The 25992-nt window shown below is 44.4% G+C and overlaps 1 protein-coding gene across 1 annotated transcript; it reads right to left on the bottom strand.

The window, feature by feature from the left end:
• Window positions 1-234: 234 nt before the first annotated feature.
• LOC138674137 (uncharacterized) lies at window positions 235-1170 on the bottom strand. The gene is made up of 2 exons (XM_069762057.1): window positions 434-1170; window positions 235-345 (listed from the first exon to the last, which is right to left on the bottom strand). Exons 1-2 carry the CDS (start codon window positions 1166-1168, stop codon window positions 328-330), a joined length of 753 nt encoding a protein of 250 aa, XP_069618158.1. The 5' UTR covers window positions 1169-1170; the 3' UTR covers window positions 235-327.
• Between the last annotated feature and the right edge of the window lie 24822 nt (window positions 1171-25992).

The following is a 25992-nucleotide window of genomic DNA, read 5'->3' as shown; positions in this document are numbered from 1 at the left end:
TCTGCATTTCCTTTAGGGCCAACCATTCAGATCTAGTGAGATTAGGTTTACCTCCATGTTTTTGAGCTAAATCCTCAATATCCTTAGTCACCAATTTAGTAAAAATCTCTACTGCTGGGCAAAGATTTAATGCAGGAAAAGTTTTACATTTCGTAAATAAGTGTTTTGGAATCATACTCACCCCTGTTGTTCCCATGTTTTCCTCCTCCAAGGATATCAGGGCCTCCAAAGCTTCCTCTTCAACCACCATAGAGGCCGCATCTCTGTCATTTTTAAAAGCATGTAATTTTTTCAGCACTACTTTCCTCGCAAATAAATGAGTATCCTTTATCGATGTGAACGAGTCTAAGTTATTGGAAGGGGAGAAAGTCAGTCCACGTTGTAATACTTCGATCTGTTCTTCACTTAAGACATGTTTAGATAAATTAATTACCTGATAGCGATCACCCGGTCTACCTCCTTTCTGTGCTTTTTGGAACATCTCTGGAAACCTTTTCCTTTTTTCGGTTCCTTTGGGTAACTGGTCACGTGCACTTTCAACATCACTTGTAGACGCAACGCTATCCACTTCTGAGGTGTAAGATCTGTCAGATTGCGTTCTTATTCTACCTCTGGTGCCACCCTTTGTTCCCTTCAGCTGCCATCTAAAGATTTTGTTGGAATCATAATCCTCCACATCACGTTGGTATTTCTTGGATTTTTCCTGGCTGATTTTTTCTTCCCATTTTAAAGCATCTGTTTCCAAATCCTTGGACCATTTGTTAACTTGATCAGTACTCATGTCTTTAGCTAATAACGTTGCGATAGATTCTAATTCTTTATCCAGCTCTGTTAATGAAGATGCATTATTTTCAATTAAAATTTGAATAAATTCTAGAGAGCATTTGGATGCTGCCGATGTCCATCTTGTAACCAAGTCCTTCTCCCCTAGTTCGTATGTGGGATATAGTTGGATTCTCAGTCCCCTAGGGACTATCTTTTTGTCCAAATAGTTTTCTAATGTGGTTTTATTCCACCATATTTTAGTCTTACGTTGTAGAGTATGTCTATATTTATATACCAAATCCTTCTGTTCCTGAGAGGTATTTTGCGAAACTGCTGGGGTATTTCTGGAGAAGATATCTGTAGCCCTAGATCGCCAGGCATTCTCTCTGGCTTTCAAATCCATGATAATTGGACAATCTGTTATAGAAACAGCAAACAATGATGAAACCAAAAAGGTCCAGCCACATAACCAATGGTACTTCCTCATATATATGTATACCACAAGATGGCAGTATATCCCTGTCATCTATCAAGAAGCCAACCATACATAAACATATAAATAAACCAATTTATTATTTACAAACAAAATACAAATAAATAAACAAAACATATAAAAAGCTACTAGATATCTTTCTAGTCATACCCTATGGGAGAGCGGCGAGGAGCACTAGCCAAGAATACTTAAGCAAATAATATATCCAACCTGAAAAGACTGTCAGTACTATCCTCATAGATATAGGTGCACCCAGGCATCCCAATGCTAGGAAATCACGATAGTGGCAGTTTCAAACACCCCTCTAGCTGCATATATAAATCCACCTGTTCCTAAGAATAGTACTAGTGTATGTAACAAAGTAGAAGGGGTCCCAGATAATTACCAGTATAAGCTTCTGAACGGTGCGTCCTCCCACGTCACAATCCCAGCGCCCCGACGCGCGTTTCGCCCTGGCTTCTTCCAGGGGCGTGTCTATACCCGGGTTAAGTGATGTTAAATAGAGTCTCTAAGCCAATCCCGTGTTGCCGTCTAATTGTCAGCGGCCGCTAATGCACGCCGCCCACACTCCGAGAATGGCTCCAATGGCGCATGCGTCAGTCACCTCTGCTCCGGATGAAGACGCACTTCCTGACAACCGCCGGGTGGACCGCAAGCAGGAACGCAAGCGGAAACCACCAGTGACGCTGTCCGAAGTGCCCGGAGGGGAAGACCCGCGCATGCGCACCGCCATACCCGGAGTGGAAAGAAAAGCAAGAAGAGGAAAAGAAGTACCGTTCCCGGCTAGCCCACATCGAAAAAGACAAAAGAATAGCCCTTTGCCCAGTCAAATGGATCTATCATCCCATGGGTACAGACCTGATGCGCACAAATCTAAATAATATATAAAAATATAAATATAATGTCCATATATTTACTATGTACTGTATTATTGCATAATTACTGCACAGCGCCCCCAATATAAAGTAAAAGGAACCATGAATATGCATGTATAAAGTACATGCAATATTGCATCATGGTCCCACAAAAGTGCATAAAATCCAGTAATGTGATGTGAATGCCGGACATAACCCTATAAGTGCAATCCATATCTACCAAAATGCATATATAAATTCATATGCCATAAAGTGCATAGTGCCAATGTATATTAGTCCTAAATAGCGTGAGCACCTAGAATCCCTCTAGTGCCTATGATATATTAATCAGCAATAAAGTGCATGGTGATAAGATAAATACATCCTAGAATAATGTGAAGCCAGGGTCAAAAGACCAAGATCCTGAAGAAAAGGTCAGGATCCAACAGTGTGACTGTATGAGATAATATCACTTTTAAATCAGTAAAGTGCAATAACTTCCAATTGTGAACTATGAAGTAGTGCGTATAATATTACCAAGAAAGTGAATATAGCTGAAAAAAGGATTATAAAAAATTTATTTAAGAAAGCCCTAATACGGTAATCATAAACAATACAGTAATCATTTAAAAATACACAGTCCTATAAAAACCGGGACATATGGACCTATGTATATTCATATAATAAAGGTAAAATAGCCCCACATATAACTAAATATAAAAAGCCCCCCTTTACAGGAACCCATAGTACTTCTAATTCTTATATATACATATGATAGTCCTAGGCAATCATAGTGACTCTAAATTATTTTCTTCCATAGTTATTTAGTTATAGTCTTCTTTCTTCTTTTTTCTACGTAGGACTTCCAACCGGGAACCGATATCAACATGCTGGACTTCTCCTCCCCTCAACACGAAAAAAGGAAATGAATCGTAAGTATGTACTAAAAATGAACAAAAAAAAAAAATTTAATTAATAACCAAATCAACAAACAGAAATTAAAATCACCCTAACCCCTAAAAAATACCTCTCTAAACAATATATTATAATATGTAGATATATAAATATTATAGAAATGCTGAGAATCCAAGATTTTCATTCAGACCATTAGGACTGAGAGTCCCTAGGCGAAAAATCCATCTGCTTTCTGTCTGTGCTAGAATTTTTGCTAGATCTCCCCCTCGGATACCCAAATTAACTTGATCTATGGCCTTGATTACTAGGCCCCTTGCGTTACTGTCATGAAACAATTTGAAATGCCTAGCTATCGGCTTAAGGGGCACATCATTACCCACATCTTTCGCCTTTTGAATGTCCCTGACATGTTCTCTGGTCCTTACCTTTAATTCTCTTGTTGTTAATCCGATGTATATTTTTCTGCATGGACATTCCGCATGATATATAACCCCTTGGGAGCTACAACTTAAATGTTTACGAATTTCATAAACTTTAGATCCATCAAAGTTATGAAAGCTAGTGGCCTTAGTGTGGTTGCCACAGCCCTTGCATAGACCACAAGGGAAGAAACCCGGTTTTCCCACTGTCCTCTCTCCTTTCGTAGGCTCGTAATGGCTATGTACAAGAGTGTCTTTAAGACTTGCGGATCTCCTGGCGACAAAAGACGGACGATCAGGCAAGATTTGTTTTAATATAGGATCTACTTGTAGGACTTTCCAATGTTTCAGGATAATATCTTTTAGTTCCTTCCACTTATTGTTATAGGTAGATATGAAGCGTATTTCCTCTGGATAATTCTGTTTCTGAGTCATAACCGGATCTTTATATAGTAGTTGATTACGCGTTGTCTTGGAGGCCCTGATATATCCTCTTTTAATCATTCTTTTGCTGTAACCTCTCTGGGTAAATCTTCTTGTGAGATCTATGGCCTGTTCTTCAAATTTATGGTCATCAGAACAAATTCTCCGAGCCCGGAGAAATTGTCCAACCGGAATACCACGAACTGTAGAGATCGGATGGGAGGAATCTGCGTATAAGAAAGAGTTGGTTGAAGTGGATTTCCTAAAAATGTCAGTGTGGACCATACCATTTGAACTAACCCCAATTTTGATGTCTAAAAAATCAATATCTCTGCCATATTTGAAGGTTAGTCTGATGTTCTTGGTGTTGTTGTTTAGGTGCTGCATCATACGTTCCAGGCCCACCAAGGGACCCTCCCATATGAAAAGAATGTCATCGATGTATCTCATCCAGTTTTGTATACAACCAATATCCTGGATGTTGTATGTATCTCATCCAGGATATTGGTTGTATACAAAACTGGATGAGATACATCGATGACATTCTTTTCATATGGGAGGGTCCCTTGGTGGGCCTGGAACGTATGATGCAGCACCTAAACAACAACACCAAGAACATCAGACTAACCTTCAAATATGGCAGAGATATTGATTTTTTAGACATCAAAATTGGGGTTAGTTCAAATGGTATGGTCCACACTGACATTTTTAGGAAATCCACTTCAACCAACTCTTTCTTATACGCAGATTCCTCCCATCCGATCTCTACAGTTCGTGGTATTCCGGTTGGACAATTTCTCCGGGCTCGGAGAATTTGTTCTGATGACCATAAATTTGAAGAACAGGCCATAGATCTCACAAGAAGATTTACCCAGAGAGGTTACAGCAAAAGAATGATTAAAAGAGGATATATCAGGGCCTCCAAGACAACGCGTAATCAACTACTATATAAAGATCCGGTTATGACTCAGAAACAGAATTATCCAGAGGAAATACGCTTCATATCTACCTATAACAATAAGTGGAAGGAACTAAAAGATATTATCCTGAAACATTGGAAAGTCCTACAAGTAGATCCTATATTAAAACAAATCTTGCCTGATCGTCCGTCTTTTGTCGCCAGGAGATCCGCAAGTCTTAAAGACACTCTTGTACATAGCCATTACGAGCCTACGAAAGGAGAGAGGACAGTGGGAAAACCGGGTTTCTTCCCTTGTGGTCTATGCAAGGGCTGTGGCAACCACACTAAGGCCACTAGCTTTCATAACTTTGATGGATCTAAAGTTTATGAAATTCGTAAACATTTAAGTTGTAGCTCCCAAGGGGTTATATATCATGCGGAATGTCCATGCAGAAAAATATACATCGGATTAACAACAAGAGAATTAAAGGTAAGGACCAGAGAACATGTCAGGGACATTCAAAAGGCAAAAGATGTGGGTAATGATGTGCCCCTTAAGCCGATAGCTAGGCATTTCAAATTGTTTCATGACAGTAACGCAAGGGGCCTAGTAATCAAGGCCATAGATCAAGTTAATTTGGGTATCCGAGGGGGAGATCTAGCAAAAATTCTAGCACAGACAGAAAGCAGATGGATTTTTCGCCTAGGGACTCTCAGTCCTAATGGTCTGAATGAAAATCTTGGATTCTCAGCATTTCTATAATATTTATATATCTACATATTATAATATATTGTTTAGAGAGGTATTTTTTAGGGGTTAGGGTGATTTTAATTTCTGTTTGTTGATTTGGTTATTAATTAAATTTTTTTTTTTTGTTCATTTTTAGTACATACTTACGATTCATTTCCTTTTTTCGTGTTGAGGGGAGGAGAAGTCCAGCATGTTGATATCGGTTCCCGGTTGGAAGTCCTACGTAGAAAAAAGAAGAAAGAAGACTATAACTAAATAACTATGGAAGAAAATAATTTAGAGTCACTATGATTGCCTAGGACTATCATATGTATATATAAGAATTAGAAGTACTATGGGTTCCTGTAAAGGGGGGCTTTTTATATTTAGTTATATGTGGGGCTATTTTACCTTTATTATATGAATATACATAGGTCCATATGTCCCGGTTTTTATAGGACTGTGTATTTTTAAATGATTACTGTATTGTTTATGATTACCGTATTAGGGCTTTCTTAAATAAATTTTTTATAATCCTTTTTTCAGCTATATTCACTTTCTTGGTAATATTATACGCACTACTTCATAGTTCACAATTGGAAGTTATTGCACTTTACTGATTTAAAAGTGATATTATCTCATACAGTCACACTGTTGGATCCTGACCTTTTCTTCAGGATCTTGGTCTTTTGACCCTGGCTTCACATTATTCTAGGATGTATTTATCTTATCACCATGCACTTTATTGCTGATTAATATATCATAGGCACTAGAGGGATTCTAGGTGCTCACGCTATTTAGGACTAATATACATTGGCACTATGCACTTTATGGCATATGAATTTATATATGCATTTTGGTAGATATGGATTGCACTTATAGGGTTATGTCCGGCATTCACATCACATTACTGGATTTTATGCACTTTTGTGGGACCATGATGCAATATTGCATGTACTTTATACATGCATATTCATGGTTCCTTTTACTTTATATTGGGGGCGCTGTGCAGTAATTATGCAATAATACAGTACATAGTAAATATATGGACATTATATTTATATTTTTATATATTATTTAGATTTGTGCGCATCAGGTCTGTACCCATGGGATGATAGATCCATTTGACTGGGCAAAGGGCTATTCTTTTGTCTTTTTCGATGTGGGCTAGCCGGGAACGGTACTTCTTTTCCTCTTCTTGCTTTTCTTTCCACTCCGGGTATGGCGGTGCGCATGCGCGGGTCTTCCCCTCCGGGCACTTCGGACAGCGTCACTGGTGGTTTCCGCTTGCGTTCCTGCTTGCGGTCCACCCGGCGGTTGTCAGGAAGTGCGTCTTCATCCGGAGCAGAGGTGACTGACGCATGCGCCATTGGAGCCATTCTCGGAGTGTGGGCGGCGTGCATTAGCGGCCGCTGACAATTAGACGGCAACATGGGATTGGCTTAGAGACTCTATTTAACATCACTTAACCCGGGTATAGACACGCCCCCGGAAGAAGCCAGGGCGAAACGCGCGTCGGGGCGCTGGGATTGTGACATGGGAGGACGCACCGTTCAGAAGCTTATACTGGTAATTATCTGGGACCCCTTCTACTTTGTTACATACACTAGTACTATTCTTAGGAACAGGTGGATTTATATATGCAGCTAGAGGGGTGTTTGAAACTGCCACTATCGTGATTTCCTAGCATTGGGATGCCTGGGTGCACCTATATCTATGAGGATAGTACTGACAGTCTTTTCAGGTTGGATATATTATTTGCTTAAGTATTCTTGGCTAGTGCTCCTCGCCGCTCTCCCATAGGGTATGACTAGAAAGATATCTAGTAGCTTTTTATATGTTTTGTTTATTTATTTGTATTTTGTTTGTAAATAATAAATTGGTTTATTTATATGTTTATGTATGGTTGGCTTCTTGATAGATGACAGGGATATACTGCCATCTTGTGGTATACATATATATGAGGAAGTACCATTGGTTATGTGGCTGGACCTTTTTGGTTTCATGATATTCAGGGTATTATAGGTGCCCCAGCAAGCCGCCCTGTGTGGTATCTTATTAGACATTTGAAATTAGGTATAGTATTTATTAAAGGTATTACAAATATTGTTAAAGTGGTTGTTCACTCCTACAAAGCTCTAGCTTTATCAATTCCTAGTTAAAATATAAACAAGCTATTCTCATTTCTCGCAGCGGCGCTGTGGCACCCCAGGAATCCGGATGCCACAGTGGTATTGCCTGCCTCGCGGGGAGGGTGATGCTACGCCTGGAAGCGAAAAGGAATTCTCCCCCAGAAGGGGGAGCTCTAGACCCAGTTTCAGGGTAGCTTCCCTATAAGTTCTGACTTGGAGGAGGAGTTAGAAGTCAGTATGTGTGAGAGAGTGAAGGAGAGGATGTAGAGGAGAAGAGATAAACTGGAGTGGAGCTGCGATTGGGCTCACTCTAGGTTTGAGTGCAAGAAACCGGACACCGGAGTCCGAGGTTGTGTGGGAACTGTATGCCCCACAGCAGAAACTGGAGGGCAGGAGATTGCAGGTCTCCTGGCCCCCACTGACACCCGAAGGCACAGCAGCAGATTAGAGCCCACAGTCACCACGAGAGAAGGCACACCTGTAAAAAAGCTTGAGCTGCCTGCCATGCGGGCAGTGTTCCAACTGAGGGACAGATTGAGAGAGGGACTTGAGGAAAGCTAATGCATCAAGAACCTATAATTCAGTGCAGAAAGGAAGGCTTCCAACCCCACTTGGCTATGGGGATTCCAAACCGCTTCCAGGCTGCCCTAGTTTCAAAGATCACATTTAACCTGTGCCCTGGACTGCAATTTCACCAGTAAAAGGTAAAGAGAACGCAAATCCTGTGTCCTCCCATTATTTCCTGCATCTCAACAACTGCATCCCTCATAGACTGTCCTGGTAGCCCTGGGGCCTCTGCTCCACCTGTGGGGAGCAAAACCATCTAAGCTGCATCACCATCGGCCCCATTAAGCAGCGTCGGCCATTCCTGGCCGAGTACCACAGGTGGCGTCACAAATTATTCCCTGTAGACTTTATTTTCCACTTCCCTTCATCATTTTTGCTGGACGGCCAGGACCATGGACTGGGTCACCACTTCTGTGACCACCCCTTTAAGTACTGCCGGACCCGGCCTGAGTACCCCACGGTCCTAGTAGGTGCTCCAGTGCCATTCCAGTGATGTCGGCACGTCTGTTCCTGGAAAGTGGCGTAACTTGCTGTGTCGTGCAAAGTCCTTAAGTTTAGGTGACAGCTCTTGTTTGGTGACATCACTGGGTGCTACAGAAGTCCAGATAGATCAGAGTTCTATCTAATGCATTTCTAAAAGTAACGCTTTCCTCCTAAAGAGATGTCACTGTTTTACCTAGACTACTTACCTAGTTGCTTATGGCTGTCATTTTATGAAGAGGGAGGAAAATGAAACACAAAATCTTACCAGAAACCAATGGATTGTAATGGCTTTATCTGAACAAACACTGTCTCCAAAACTTGCGGAATTCAGAGAATCGCTACCGGTTGGAGCACTCTCACACATATCAGATTCCTACCAAGGTCAGAGTATTATTCCGCTACAAACAAACCCAAGACACCATCTTTTTTTATAATACTTATTTATCAGTACGGCCATCATTTTCTGCTATCTAGTATTGATATACCCACTGAGGTTAATGTACTGTGTTGTCCATTATGCCCTACATCGCAGTTAGTATCTCGTATGTACAATTAGGTAATGTGCACTGGGTTCAATTGTGACATATTAGACAACTAGGCAGGATGTATGGACTAGTTTTATGAATACTTTTATTATTTTAGTACTGAATATTTTTTACAAAACTTTGCTTAGCTAGCCATTGGATGTTCCCTATGGAATATAGGATTAAGTGTGGGTAAGAGTGGTATTTTCTGCAGAGCTCGAATACAGTGTGTAAGAGATGAGAATCAACTTCACTTGTAATAGAATCTCTAATCACTGCCATACTCTCTATGTTTGGATGACATTGGGGCTTGCTAGGTCTTGCATTTACTGATCTCTTTCCAGCAGACTTCATCTGTGTCAGTAATTAAAGTTTAGCGTGTATTACTCTTAGGTAAGATTACTTAAAAAAAGGTGTGTCTCCCTTTCATCACAAATAATATAAATGTTTCTATTTAGACATTAGGGACTGCAAGAAAATTTTTTATCCCTAGCTAACACGGAGCAAAAAGACTAAAGCTGATTGGCAGCAGTCGTGACTCGTGACATGATTGATGTTCTTGCCGAATATTGATGACAAGAGATTAGCTGGTGAAACCAGTGCTGATTGCAGAGAAGCAGAACTGTTTTGGATTTTTTAGATATTTCCATCACCCTGGGGCAGTGGGCAATTCGAGTTCTTAAGAAGTGGACTAGACATTTACATAAGTCACTTTCCTAAGGGTGTAGTATAAGATGGACTCGCAAACCTCGGACTGACCGTCGGCTCTCCTGATTTGATTGTGACAGCATGAATTTCTATACAGCTGTCACTCTCAGTAAGGAGAGCAGATGGCCAGTCCAAAGCATTGAGATACAATCCTATAATCCTCACGCAAGTAATACAGTAGTCTGACTGTGCCCTAAAGCTGAGGCTACATGGTGACAACAATTCTTTAAAATATTTAGTAACAAAAACATTTGTGTGACTTGCTGTCATGTGACTGTTTTAGAGTTCTGATTTTCCTGCAAATAAAATAGCCAAGTTGCAGAAAAAAGGCACACAGGCTGCTTGTCACATGCGCCTTGCATTGAAGTCTGCAGCAAGTGAGCTGCATGTGACTTGCGCCCAGCAACCGAAAATCGAACTCATTTGGAAACATTTGTGATTCTGTCGTAGTGTGAGGCAGGTGTAACACCCCAGGTTCCTGGCTGTTACAGTGGCATTGTTTTCCTCACGGAGAGAGTGATGTCACGCTTGGGAGCGAGGAAAGATCCCTTTATCAGGTATCACAAACATGCAACATGTTCTTACTCCAGGCCAGAAGGGGAAGCTCTGATACAGCTTGTGGGTGGCACCCCTATATATATATTCTGGATGGAGGGGAAGTGAGTGAGGAGTCTGTCACAGAGGAGTGAGGAGAGAGGAAGAGACAGAGAGAGTCAGAAAGACAGAGGGGCCCTGCAGCCACATGAGGTGCTGCAGCAAATAAATGGGAGAGAGAAGGATGGAATAAGTTGTAGAGAGTGTAAAGGAGGAAAATGAGCAAAGGCGAGTGAAGAGCTGAAGAGAGAAGCTGCGACTGGGCTTTCTCCACGCTGAACGCAGATACCGGTAGCCGGAAGTCTGTGGTTGTGGGGGTAACTCTATGCCCCACAGCAGAAACCGGTGGACAGCAGATTGCAAGTTACCTGTCCACCATTAGTGCCCAATGACACAGTAGCAGATAGAGCCCGGGTCGTGGTTGAGATCCTGTAAAAAAAGGCTCTAGCCACCTGTCGTACGGGTAGTGTCCTACCAACAAGGGGGACAGAGAGAAAACGTGAGGACATTGTGTGAGGCCTAAGGCAGCAAGGGACTACAACATCACAGCGCTAGAGGGAAGGCTTCCAACCACACCTTGTAAGGGGCATTCCAGATTTGCTTCCGAGCTGGCCGGACCATAACAGCACCTGTGATCCGGTACCCTGGACTGAGGCTAACTGAATTCATCAGTAAAGAGGTAAAGAGACTGCAAACCTGTGTCTTCCGTTTCTATACCACCTACCACCTGTCCCAACTACACCGGGAGCCCTGGGGACCCAGCTTCACCTGTGGGAAGCCATATCATCCCTGCTGCCTTAACATCACCCCAGAGGACCCCTTTAAGCAGCGTCGGTCACATCTGATCGAATACCACAGGTGGCGTCACAAACATTTCTTATTTCACAAAACCCTTTAAAGACTTTTCCCTTAACATGGGCGCCCAGGGCCACGGACCGGGTCGCCACCGCAACACATCTCTTTAAGTACCGGATCCATTACCGAGTACCCCATGGCCCTGGTGGGCGTTTCACAGGTCACAGCATCAAACTAATGGAAATCGTTACTTCCAATGCTGCAATGTGTTGCATCAATTTCAATGTCATGCGTTGCCATGTAGCCCAGTTTTCAGGTAGACCCGTCTCACCTGCATATCAGGTAATGCTCTAGAGAGCCCAAATTTTCACACTTTGATGGGCCTTTTTTACCTTTGAATTATACTTGTTCAGTGATTTACTCAGAGTAAGCCTAAGGCTATGTGCACACGTTGCGGCGATTTTGATGCTGCGGGTCCGCAGCAGTTTCCATTGCGTTTACAGTAAACATGTAAACCAATGGGAAACCACAAAACGCTGTGCACATGCTGCGGGAAAAACCGCGCAGAATCGCAGCGGTTTACAATCCGCAGCATGTCACTTCTTTGTGCAGAATCGCAGTGATTCTGCACACATAGAAATGCATTGATCCACTTACTGCCCACATGGAGCTATGCCCACCATGCAGGAAGTAAGCGGATAATGTGCGGGTGGTACCCGGGGTGGAGGAGAGGAGACTCTCCTCCAGGCCTCCTCCAGGCCCTGGGAACCATATTTGTGGTAAAAAAAAAAGAATTAAAATAAAAAATAATAATATACTCACCTCCCAGCGCTGTACGCAGCCGTCCAGTCTCAGGTTGCTATGCGAGCAGGGCCTGCGGTGACGTCACGGTCACATGACCGTGACGTCACGAAGGTCCTGCTCGCATATCATCTTTGGAACCGGACCGCCGTGTGCAGCGCCGAGGAGATTGGGACGTCAGAGGGTGAGTATAACCATTTTTTTTTTATTTTTAAGATTACTATTGATGCTGCATATGCAGCATCATAAGTAAAACAAGTGCAGGAGTAAAACCCGCAGCGGAAACCGCAAGACAAACCGTGATAAATCTGCAGGGATAACCGCAGCGGTTTTGCCCTGCAGATTTATCAAATCCGCTGCGGGAGAACCCGCAGAGGACCGGCCTACGTGTGCACATAGCCTAAGTCCTACAGATTTACTGTAATCCACTCTAAGAATGTGCATGAATGATAGAGCAAATCTTTGCCTGCTTAGGGTCTATGCACACATAGAAAGGAGCTCTGCAGATTTTTCCACAGCGGATTTTAGAAATCCGCAGGTAAAAGGCACTGCGTTTTACCTGCGGATTTACCGCGGTTTTTATGCGGATTTTGTGCGGATTCCACCTGCGGTTTTACACCTGCGGATTCCTATTATGGAGCAGGTGTAAACCGCTGCGGAATCCGCACAAAGAATTGGCATGCTGCGGAATGTAAACCGCAGCGTTTCCGCGTATTTTTTTTCGCAGCATGGGCACTGCGGATTGCGTTCTCTATAGGTTTACATTGTACTGTAAATGCATGGAAAGCTGCTGCGGACCCGCAGCTGCAGATCCGCTGCGGATCTGCCGCAAAATCCACAACGTGTGCACATAGCGTTATAGTAGGTGTAGGTTTAAGTTCCTGCACTTCAGACAGCCAAACACACAAATTTACCGTATATGAAAAATGAAGAAAAGATAACACGGCTCCACTACTGTTTGAAAACCCCAAATCTCCACAGCTACTTGCCGCTGCTGTGCCGTATATGCCTGGTAAAAGGACACTCGGGTGCATTGTTTCAGTAATGTATAAGTCCAAAATGAAGAAAAACAGAAGTGCACTCACCGGTCCTGAAAAACACCAATCCTTTATTTAGAACATGTGCACGTGACAACAGGGAGAACATGGACAGAAAGGACGACGGCCGTTTCGCGCTGCCACGTTTCTACGGACCCATAGAAGCACGGCAGCATGAAACGGCCATCGTCCTTTCTGTCCACGTTCTCTCTGTTGTCACCTGCACATGTTCTAAATAAAGGATTGGTGTTTTTCAGGACCAGTGAGTGCACTTCTATTATTTCTTCATTTTGGAAATTTACCGTATATACTTGAGTATAAGCAGAGATTTTCAGCCCAAAAAAATGGGCTGAAAGTGCCCCTCTTGGCTTATACTCAAGTCATGGTCGGCGGGGGGGTTGGCGGGTGAGGGGGAGTGATGACAGTCACATACCTGCTCCTGGTGCTCCTGACGCAGTCCCTGCGTGTCCCATGGTCTCCGGCGCCAGCAGCTTCTTCCCCTGTTCAGCGGTCACGTGGTACCGCTCATTAAAGTAATGAATATGGACTCCACTCCCATAGGGGTGGAGCCGCATATTCATTCCTGTAATGAGCAGTACCAGTGACCGCTGCACTGAGGAAGAAGCTGCCGCGCCCGGAGACCATCTGTCTGGGATAAGCTGCCAGGGACAGCGTCGGGAGCAGGTGAGTATTTCATATTCACCTTTCCCCGTTCCACCACCGCCCCATCTTCCGCATCCTCTGCAGTGACTGTTCAGGTCAGAGGGCGCGATGATGTATTAGTGTGTGTGTGCCGCCCTCTTCCCGAACAGTCAGTGTGGAGAGACGGGATGCTGAGGAGCAGCGACAAGTAGGGTTGAGCGAAACGGGTCGTTCATTTTCAAAAGTCGCCGACTTTTGGCAAAGTCGGGTTTCATGAAACCCGATCCGACCCCTGTGCGGGGTCGGCCATGCGGTACGCGACTTTCGCGCCAAAGTCGCGTTTCAATAACGCGAAAAGCGCCATTTCTCAGCCAATGAAGGTAAACGCAGAGTGTGGGCAGCGTGATGACATAGGTCCTGGTCCCCACCATCTTAGAGAAGGGCATTGCAGTGATTGGCTTGCTGTCCACGGCGTCACAGGGGCTATAAAGGGGCGTTCCCGCTGACCGCCATGTTACTGCTGCTGATCTGAGCTTAGGGAGAGGTTGCTGCCGCTTCGTCAGAAGCAGGGATAGCGTTAGGCAGGGTCCATTAACCACCAAACCGCTTGTGCTGCAGCGATTTCCACAGCCCAACACCACCTTCGGTGTGCAGGGACAGTGGAAGCTACTTTTTTTTTTTTTCCTCAGCGCTGTAGCTCATTGGGCTGCCCTAGAAGGCTCCCTGATAGCTGCATTGCTGTGTGTACGCCGCTGTGCAAACCAACTGCTTTTTTCAAAGCACAAATCCTCTTGTTCCTTCCTTTCTGCACAGCTATCTTGTTTGTTTGTCCACACTTTTGATTTAATTTGTGCATCAGTCCACTCCTTATTGCTGCCTGCCATACCTGGCTGAGATTACTGCAGGGAGATAGTAATTGAAGGACAGTTCCTTTTTTTTTTTTTTTTTTTTGTGGGAGATTAAGATTGGCATTTCTGCTAGAGTGCCATCCCTGTCTGTGTCATCTCTCACTCAGTGGGCCATAGAAAGCCTATTTATTTTTTTGCTTGATTTGGGTTATAAAATCTACCTGAAAAAATCACTACATCAATCAGTGGGAGAAAAATATTGGCCTCAGGGCTTGTGTGCCACTCCTTACTCCTGTGTGTGCCATCTCTCACTCAGTGGGCCATAGAAAGCCTATTTATTTTTTTTGCTTGATTTGGGTTCCAAAATCTACCTGAAAAAATCACAACATCAATCAGTGGGAGAAAAATATTGGCCTCAGGGCTTGTGTGCCACTCCTGACTCCTGTGTGTGCCATCTCTCACTCAGTGGGCCATAGAAAGCCTATTAATTTTTTTGCTTGATTTGGGTTCTAAATTCTACCTGAAAAAATCAATAAATCAATCAGTGGGAGATTAATATTGGCCTTTGGGCTTGTGTGCCAGTCCTAAGCGTGCCATCTCTCTCTCTCAGATAGTGGGCCATAGAAAGCCTATTTATTATTTTTTTTATTGGGTTTATAAATTTTCCCTGGAAAAAAAAAAAAAAAGTGGGAGATTAATATTGGCCTCTGGGCTTGTGTGCCAGTCCTGAGCGTGCCATCTCTCTCACAAATAGTGGGCCATAGAAAGCCTATTTATTTTTTTGGTTGATTTGGGTTCTAAATTCTACCTGAAAAAATCAATAAATCAATCAGTGGGAGATTAATATTGGCCTTTGGGCTTGTGTGCCAGTCCTAAGCGTGCCATCTCTCTCTCTCAGATAGTGGGCCATAGAAAGCCTATTTATTATTTTTTTTATTGGGTTTATAAATTTTCCCTGGAAAAAAAAAAAAAAAGTGGGAGATTAATATTGGCCTCTGGGCTTGTGTGCCAGTCCTGAGCGTGCCATCTCTCTCACAAATAGTGGGCCATAGAAAGCCTATTTATATTTTTTTGGTTGATTTGGGTTCTAAATTCTACCTGAAAAAATCAATTAATCAATCAGTGGGAGATAAATATTGGCCTCTGGGCTTGTGTGCCACTCCTGACTCCTGTGTGCGTCCTCTCTCACTCAGTGGGCCCTACAAAGCCTATTTTTTTTATTTGTTTTCTAAATTCTCCCTGAAACAATCATTTTATTTTATTTGGTTTCTAAATTATTCCTGAAAAAATCTTTTTTTTGTATTTTTTTTTTCTAAAGTCTCCCTGAAAAAAAAAAAAAAATCAAATCAGTGGGAGATTAATATTGCCCTTTCTGCTTGTGTGCCAGTCTTGACTCCTGGGTGTGCCATCTCTCTCTCTCCAATTGTGGGCCATAGAAAGCCTATTAATTTTTTTGCTTGATTTGGGTTACAAAATCTACCTGAAAAAATCACTAAATCAATCAGTGGGAGATAAATATTGGCCTCTGGGCTTGTGTGCCACTCCTGACTCCTGTGTGCGTCCTCTCTCACTCAGTGGGCCCTACAAAGCCTATTTTTTTTTTATTTGTTTTCTAAATTCTCCCTGAAATAATCATTTTATTTTATTTTGTTTCTAAATTCTTCCTGAAAAATTCATTTTTTTGTATTTTTTTTTTCTAAAGTCTCCCTTTTAAAAAAAAAAAAACAAATCAGTGGGAGATTAATATTTACATTTGCGCTTCAGTGACAGTCCTGCGTGTGTGGCATCTCTCTCATTTGTTGCCACCAACAACAGAGTGTGTAACATTGTGCCTGATTTTCGTTGTGGTCTCACCCACCTGTAAAGGGGTAGCTAAATCATACTGAAGTTATAGCTCACCGTGTAAGTTGTGTGACAGCAACAAATACCGTTAGTTTGGTAACGTTTTTAAAACAATGAGGAAGTCTGGTGGAAGAGGTCGTGGCCGGGGGCGTTCATTGTCAGCTGGTAATGAGGGTAGTGGTAGTGGTGGAGCATCAGGTGGTCGTGGGAAAAAAAATATTGCACCTAAGTCTGGAGCTGTGGAGCCAGGTTCGTCGTCTGGCTATACAAGGCCTCGAACGCTCCCTTTTCTGGGAGTAGGAAAACCGCTTTTAAAGCCGGAGCAGCAAGAGCAAGTTTTGGCTTATCTTGCTGACTCAGCCTCTAGCTCTTTTGCCTCCTCTCGTGAAACTGGTAAAAGTAAAAGCAGCACGTCATTAGTGGATGTTCACGGTCAGGGACAAGTCGCTTCCTTGTCCTCTTCAGCAAAAACAACAACAGAGAAGAATGCAGCAGGCGACACAACGGGTTACTCCATGGAGCTCTTTACACATACCGTCCCTGGCTTAGAAAGTGAAGCAGTTAACAGTCCATGCCCATTACAAGTTGAATCTGACATGGAGTGCACTGATGCACAGCCACAGCCAGACTACTATGCTGGTCCTTTGACTCAGACCACAACATTGCCCTCGCAGGGTGCTGATCAAGAATCAGACCCTGATGGGACTATGTTGCCCCATCACGAACGCTATACCACCGACCGACACGGTGACACAGACGAAGTTGCACACGAGCTACAAGAAGAGGTAATAGATGACCCAGTTCTTGACCCCGATTGGCAGCCATTGGGGGAACAGGGTGTAGGCGGCAGCAGTTCTGAAGCGGAGGAGGAGGGGCCGCAGCAGGCATCAACATCGCAACAGGTTCCATCTGCCGGGCCCGTATCTTGCCCAAAACGCGTGGCAAAGTCAAAACCTGTTGGAGGACAGCATGGCCATCCGGTTAAAGCTCAGTCTGCAATGCCTGAAAAGGTATCCGATGCTAGAAAGAGTGCAGTCTGGCATTTTTTTAAACAACATCCAATTGATCAGCGCAAAGTCATCTGTCAAAAATGTTCAACTACCTTAAGCAGAGGGCAGAATCTGAAAAGTCTCAATACAAGTTGCATGCATAGACATTTAACCACCATGCATTTGCAAGCTTGGACTAACTACCAAACGTCCCTTAAGGTTGTAGCACCCTCGGCCAATGAAGCTAGTCATCAACGCAACATCCCTTCCGGCAGTGTAGGGCTACCATTTTCTGCACCACCTGCAGTATCTGTGCAGGTTTCTTTGCCAGGCCAAAGCAGTCAGGGTCAGGGAATCACCAGTTTCGTAGTAGGAAACACTGCATCTAGGGCACCGGTGGCAACAATACCATCTCCCACCGTCTCTCAGTCTGCCATGTCCACCGGCACCCCCGCTAGTTCCACGATCTCCAGCTCTCCAGTCCAGCTCACCCTACATGAGACTATGGTTAGAAAAAGGAAGTACTTAGCCTCGCATCCGCGTACACAGGGTTTGAACGCCCACATAGCTTGACTAATCTCGTTAGAGATGATGCCCTACCGGTTAGTTGAAAGCGAAGCTTTCAAAGCCCTGATGGACTACGCTGTACCACACTACGAGCTACCCAGTCGACACTTTTTTTCCAGAAAAGCCATCCCAGCCCTCCACCAGCATGTTAAAGAGCGCATCGTCCATGCACTCAGGCAATCTGTGAGCACAAAGGTGCACCTGACAACAGATGCATGGACCAGACGGCATGGCCAGGGACGTTACGTGTCCATCATGGCACACTGGGTAAATGTGGTGGATGCAGGGTCCACAGGGGACAGCAAGTTTGGGACAGTTCTGCCTAGCCCACGGTCTAGGAAACAGTTGGCTGTAGCCGTTCGCACCCCCTCCTCCTCCTCCTCGTCCTCCTGCAGAAGCGAGACCTCGTCCACAGACCGCAGTCGCACAACCACTCCAGCCGCAGCTGCCACTGTTGCACACCAGGTCTCCCATTATGGGGCAGCTACTGGCAAACGTCAGCAGGCTGTATTGGCTATGAAGTGTTTGGGCGACAACAGACACACCGCTGAAGTTCTGTCCGAGTTCTTGCAGAAAGAAACGCAGTCGTGGCTGGGCACTGTAGATCTTGAGGCAGGCAAGGTAGTGAGTGATAACGGAAGGAATTTCATGGCTGCCATCTCCCTTTCCCAACTGAAACACATTCCTTGCCTGGCTCACACCTTAAACCTGGTGGTGCAGTGCTTCCTGAAAAGTTATCCGGGGTTATCCGACCTGCTCCTCAAAGTGCGTGGACTTTGCTCACATATCCGCCGTTCGCCCGTACACTCCAGCCGTATGCAGACCTATCAGCGTTCTTTGAACCTTCCCCAGCATCGCCTAATCATAGACGTTGCAACAAGGTGGAACTCAACACTGCACATGCTTCAGAGACTGTGTGAACAGAGGCGGGCTGTTATGTTTTTGTGGGAGGATACACATACACGGGCAGGCAGTAGGATGGCAGACATGGAGTTGTCAGGTGTGCAGTGGTCGAAGATTCAAGACATGTGTCAAGTCCTTCAGTGTTTTGAGGAATGCACACGGCTGGTTAGTGCAGACAACGCCATAATAAGCATGAGCATCCCCCTAATGCGTCTGCTGATGCAAAGTTTGACGCACATAAAGGATCAGGCGTCTGCAGCTGAGGAAGAGGAAAGCCTTGATGACAGTCAGCCATTGTCTGGCCAGGGCAGTGTACAGGACGAGGTAGCGGGCGAACAGGAGGAGGAGGACGAGGAGGATGATGGGGATGATTATATTTTTAATGAGGAAGCTTTTCCGGGTCCAGTGGAAATTGTTGGCGCGGCAAGGCCGGGTTCTGGTTTTTGGAGGGACACAAGTGACGTGGATTTGCCTGAAACTGCCCCTCAACCAAGCACAACCACAGATTTGAGAACTGGAACTTTGGGCCACATGGCGGATTATGCCTTACGTATCCTCAAAAGGGACACACGCATAACAAAAATGATGAACGATGACGATTACTGGTTGGCCTGCCTCCTTGATCCTCGCTATAAAGGCAAATTGCAAAATATAATGCCACATGAGAACTTGGAACTAATATTAGCAACCAAACAATCAACTCTTGTTGACCGTTTGCTTCTGGCATTCCCTGCACACAGCGCCCGTGATCGTTCTAACACGAGCTGCAGGGGCCAGCAGACCAGAGGTGTTAGAGGGGCAGAAATCAGAAGTGGCGTTGGCCAGAGGGGTTTTCTGACCAGGTTGTGGAGTGATTTTGCTATGACCGCAGACAGGACAGGTACTGCAGCATCAATTCAAAGTGACAGGAGACAACATTTGTCCAGTATGGTTACTAACTATTTTTCATCCCTTATCGACGTTCTCCCTCAACCGTCATTCCCATTTGATTACTGGGCATCAAAATTAGACACCTGGCCAGAATTGGCAGAATATGCATTGCAGGAGCTTGCTTGCCCGGCAGCTAGTGTCCTATCAGAAAGAGTATTCAGTGCTGCAGGTTCAATACTAACAGAAAAAAGGACTCGTCTGGCTACCCAAAATGTAGATGATCTAACCTTCATTAAAATGAACCACAACTGGATTTCGAAATCTTTTGCCCCACCTTGCCCGGCTGACACCTAACTTTCCTATGTAAAGGTCTTGCCTGTGGACTATTCTGAACGACTTTTCCAATCTCGTAATTTGCAGCACCTGATTGTCCAGCATCCGACATGTTAACACCTCCCTAAATGGCCAAAGTCCCCACACGGGGCCGTGGTATCGCCACTTGGCGCCAGCACCCGTGAGAGTACTGTTTGTCTGAGGAGGTGGGTGTGCCCGCTTTTGGTCGACGGCACTGCCACTAAGTCCCTCATAGTACAATAAAGTGTCTGGTGGTGGTGGTGCGCACCCAACGTCAGACACACCGTTGTAATATGAGGGGCCCTGGGCCTGTACCGCCGGCCACAAGACAGTCCCCCCCCCAGCTCAAACAGTGCTCTACCACTTGCAAAATTTTCTCTCACAGCTCCACCAGAGTTTAGTCTATGCGCTGACATCCTTCAATGCCTGGCACTGTCAATACCATTGTATTGACATTTTTCTTATGTTAGGCCTTCGAAGCCTGTCTGCGGTCACTCCTTCCACTAGGCCTCCACTGACCTGTCTACTGCTGCCCGTGTTCCCCTGGAACCAATTTTAAATTGCCTACAGCCCAATTTTTGTTATGTTAGGCCTTCGAAGCCTGTCTGCGGCCCGTTCTTTCCACTACTACTACACTGACCTGGCTACTGCCGCCCGTGTTCCCCTGGAACCAATTTAAAATTGCCGACAGCAAGCCCAATTTATTATGTTAGGCCTTCGAAGCCTGTCTGCGGTCCCTCCTTCCACTAGGCCTCCACTGACCTGTCTACTGCTGTCCGTGTTCCCCTGGAACCAATTGTAAATTGCCTACATCCCAATTTTTGTTATGTTAGGCCTTCGAAGCCTGTCTGCGGCCCGTTCTTTCCACTACTACTACACAGACCAGGCCACTGCTGCCCGTGTTCCCCTGGAACCAATTTTAAATTGCCTACAGCCAGCCCAATTTATTATGTTAGGCCTTCGAAGCCTGTCTGCGGTCCCTCCTTCCACTAGGCCTCCACTGACCTGTCTACTGCTGTCCGTGTTCCCCTGGAACCAATTGTAAATTGCCTACATCCCAATTTTTGTTATGTTAGGCCTTCGAAGCCTGTCTGCGGCCCGTTCTTTCCACTACCACTACACAGACCAGGCCACTGCTGCCCGTGTTCCCCTGGAACCAATTTTAAATTGCCTACAGCCAGCCCAATTTATTATGTTAGGCCTTCGAAGCCTGTCTGCGGTCCCTCCTTCCACTAGTCCTCCACTGACCTGTCTACTGCTGCCCGTGTACCCCTTGAACCAACATCAGAAAATATAAAAATAAGTATTTTGCTCATAAAAAAGAAAATACTGGAGAGATATCAAATGTAGACATTTTAACATTAAAAACAAACACATACAACAAAAAACTGGTACAGTACTAAAAATGGCCACCAGCTACAATAACTTTCTCCTGCAAGTAGTTAACTGAAAGTTTTTTTCAATTTAAAACACAGATATGGCATCCACCGAGTGTTGTCCTGTCGCGTCTTCTTTATATTATTGCCAAGAAGATGCAAAACAATGAAAATAATAAAATCATTATTTACCAAAAAAATAGAGTAAGTCAAAACCACATTGCAAATAAACATTCATTACAAATAAAGAAGCAGGGCGCGTCCGAGGGTGAGTATATACCTAATAAGAATATAATCACCCTCGGACGCGCCCTGCTTCTTTCCGACAGCCTTCCTTCCTAAGAATCAGCCCTTCCGTGGTGTAGAGAGAGGGTGTGTTACACTCCAAGGTGTTCCCCAGGTTGCCTTTCCTGAGCTTCGATCTTCATGCTCTCGTTTAGTAGTTGTCGGAAAGTAGGCTGCATTAGGCCTACAAATTGGGTATGGGGTGGAGAGAGATGGTGTGTTACACTCCAAGGTGTTCCCCAGGTTTCCTTGCCATTGCTTCGGTCTTCAGACTCTCGTTTAGTAGTTGTAGAAAACTACACTGCATTAGGCCTACAAAATGGGTATCGGGTGGAGATAGATGGTGTGTTACACTCCAAGGTGTTCCCCAGGTTTCCTTGCCATTGCTTCGGTCTTCCGACTCTCGTTTAGTAGTTGTAGAAAACTACACTGCATTAGGCCTACAAAATGGGTATCGGGTGGAGAGAGATGGTGTGTTACACTCCAAGGTGTTCCCCAGGTTTCCTTGCCATTGCTTCGGTCTTCCGACTCTCGTTCAGTAGTTGTAGAAAACTACACTGCATTAGGCCTACAAAATGGGTATCGGGTGGAGAGAGATGGTGTGTTACACTCCAAGGTGTTCCCCAGGTTTCCTTGCCATTGCTGCGGTCTTCCGACTCTCGTTTAGTAGTTGTAGAAAACTACACTGCATTAGGCCTACAAAATGGGTATGGGGTGGAGAGAGATGGTGTGTTCCACTCCAAGGTGTTCTCCAGGTTGCCTTTCCTGAGCTTCTATCTTCAGGCTCTCGTTAAATTGTGGTTAAATGGAACAACTGCATTTGGCTTACTAGTTGGTTTGGGGCCTACTATCGGTGTCTGCCACTCCTTGCTGTTCTCCTCCACTGAACAAAGCTGTGCCGCCTGTTTACTACGGTTGCCAATTTTGAACTGCATTTCGACTACTTACTGATTTGGGCCTACTCTCTGTGTCAGCCTCTCATTCCAGTTGTCCTCCACTGCAATGCCCCCTGGTTATTCCTGTGTTACCAATTTTGAACTGCATTTAGCCAACTTTATTCTTTGGGCCTATATCTGTGTTTCCTCCTCATCCTGCCCATTGCCCAGCCAGTGATAGATGAGTCTGCTGGTACATTGACCCATAACGCAACATTCCCCATGCACGCTACACAACAACATTGTGACCCTGCTGAAAGTCAGGTTGCTCTTCCCGCATACCATACCACCTTACACGGGGACAAAGAGGAAGGTGCAGATGAAAGTGCAGGTTCCTTCATCAGGTGGGGGGAGGAATACTAGTTGGCGACGTCACTGGCACAGGGCCTCTCATAGTACGCAAAAGTGTTGCTGCCGGTGGGAGGCGCCCCCGCCGTGCAAACACACCGCTGTACTTTGAGGGGCCCTGTGCCAGTGCCAATGCCAACGAGTGGGCCCCCCCTGCTTGCTCAGGTTCACAGCACTTGCAAAGTTGAAATACTTACCTCTCCCTGCTCCACTGCCGTGACGTGGTCCAGATTTCCTGGGCCCACTAATTACTTGAACCAGCCCTACCCACCACAACTTTAGCCAAATGACCCCCAATTTCAAATGCCTTCCAATTATTATAAGGTAAATTACGCTTGACAAGCTTCATTAAGAAGAATGGATGGTTTTGACATTAAAATGGGCACTCTAGGTGTTTTCCTGGCCCCCACTCACTGCCGACTATGCTGCCCCATTGACTTGCATTGGGTTTCGTGTTTCGGTCGATCCCGACTTTACGTCATAATCGGCCGATTTCACTCGACCCGACTTTTGAGATAGTCGGGTTTCGCGAAACCCGGCTCGACTCTAAAAAGGTCAAGGTCGCTCAACTCTAGCGACAAGAGGTGAGTATGTCATTTTTTTTTATTGCAGCAGCAGCAGCAGCATTACATGTGGCACATTGTTATATGGAACATCTATGGGGCCATAATGAACTGTATGGAGCATTATATGTGGCACATTGTTATATGGAGCATCTATGGGGCCATAATGAACTATATGAAGCATTATACGGGGCACATTGTTATATGGAGCATCTATGGGGCCTCAATGAACTGTATGGAGCATTATACGTGGCACATTGTTATATGGAGCATCTATGGGGCCATAATGAACTATATGAAGCATTATATGGGGCACATTGTTATATGGAGCACCTATGGGGTCATAATGAACTGTATGGAGCATTATACGTGGCACATTGTTATATGGAGCATCTTTGGGGCCATAATGAACTATATGAAGCATTATATGGGGCACATTGTTATATGGAGCACCTATGGGGTCATAATGAACTGTATGGAGCATTATATGTGGCACATTGTTATATGGAGCATCTATGGGGCCTCAATGAACTGTATGGAGCATTATACGTGGCACATTGTTATATGGAGCATCTATGGGGCCATAATGAACTATATGAAGCATTATATGGGGCACATTGTTATATGGAGCACCTATGGGGTCATAATGAACTGTATGGAGCATTATATGTGGCACAACGTCATATGGAGCATCTATGGGGCCATAATGAACTGTATGGAGCATTGCATGTGGCACATTGTTATATGGAGCATCTATGGGGCCCTAATGAACTGTATGGAGCATTATATGTGGCACATTGTTATATGGAGCATCCATGGGGCCATAATGAACTGCATGGAGCATTATATGTCGCACATTGTTATATGGAGCACCTATGGGGCCATAATGAACTGTATGGAGCATTATATGTGGCACAATGTTATATGGAGCATCTATGGGGCCATAATGAACTGCATGGAGCATTATATGTGGCACATTGTTATATGGAGCATCTATGGGGCCATAATGAACTGTATGGAGCATTATATGGGGCACATTGTTATATGGAGCATCTATGGGGCCATAATGAACTGCATGGAGCATTATATGTGGCACATTGTTATATGGCAAATAGATCAATGGCTGCACTCAAAATTTACTGTGCTAAGGCAAGGAAATGTGCGATACATGAAATGGGAATAGCATAATGGCTTGTGAAATATATGAAAAAACACATGAGATTCTTAGCACAAGATTGGGCAAAAGTTGTGAGCCCATCCACCATACGTCAAGGTAATCTCAGAACGGATGGGTACCTGAGCTGACTGCCTAGTGTGAACACTTACCTATGGCTAATAACATGGTAAAGCCTGCTTTTATAGGAAGCTCAGAACCAACTGTGTTTGGATGTAATTAAAATCACAGCATGGTGAAGGGCGGGGCGTTCAAGTCAGAAAAAATAGTACATAGTAAATAATAACTTTTGGCCAAATCTTGTGCTCAGCATCTCATGTGTTTTTTCATATATTTCACAAGCCATTATGCTATTCCCATTTCATGTATCGCACATTTCCTTGCCTTAGCACAGTAAATTTTGAGTGCAGCCATTGATCTATTTGCTATATGACTTTTTTGGTTATGCACCAGTTCAGACTAGATTGCTGTTCAGTCAGTTTTCCTATATTTACTATGTACTATTTTTTCTGACTTGAACACTCCGCCCTTCACCATGCTGTGATTTTAATTACATCCAAACACAGTTGGTTCTGAGCTTCCTATAAAAGCAGGCTTTACCATGTTATTAGACATAGGTAAGTGTTCACACTAGGCAGTCAGCTCAGGTACCCATCCGTTCTGAGATTACCTTGACGTTTGGTGGATGGGCTCACAACTTTTGGCCAAATCTTGTGACCAAAAAAACAAAACGCAACAAGGATCCTTAAAATATAACTTTTAATATTTAAAGCTAAAAAAGTTTGTTCCAATATATGCAACAAAGGTATTACAAGTTATAACCCATGAAAGTCAGATACAAACTACCTTACCCTGTCTGGTAGCCTATTCTCAATCACTACCTGACAGCGGAGGTTGGCACCCTAAGTTTCTGCGGTAGGCGCCCCCGCTCCTCGACGACTGGCCCTAATAGCCCTAAATAGACCCTATATTCCCTAAAAAAGGCGTGTCAAATCTATCCACCCCAGAAAAAATGAAAGAAATATAAAAAATCAAAACACTACACAAATAAATTTTCTTGATCCGTCGAATCAGAGAGTCCCTTAAATAGGGATATTTGGAAATGTCACTGCCAAAGGGGTAGAAAAAACACCCATGTCTCTTTAATCCAGAAAG

The sequence above is a fragment of the Ranitomeya imitator genome, chromosome 4 (assembly GCF_032444005.1).
Source record: "Ranitomeya imitator isolate aRanImi1 chromosome 4, aRanImi1.pri, whole genome shotgun sequence".
NCBI classification, from domain to species: Eukaryota; Metazoa; Chordata; class Amphibia; order Anura; family Dendrobatidae; genus Ranitomeya; species Ranitomeya imitator.
The sequence above is the reverse complement of the archived record's forward strand: the minus strand, read 5'-3'. Positions and strand labels throughout refer to the sequence as shown.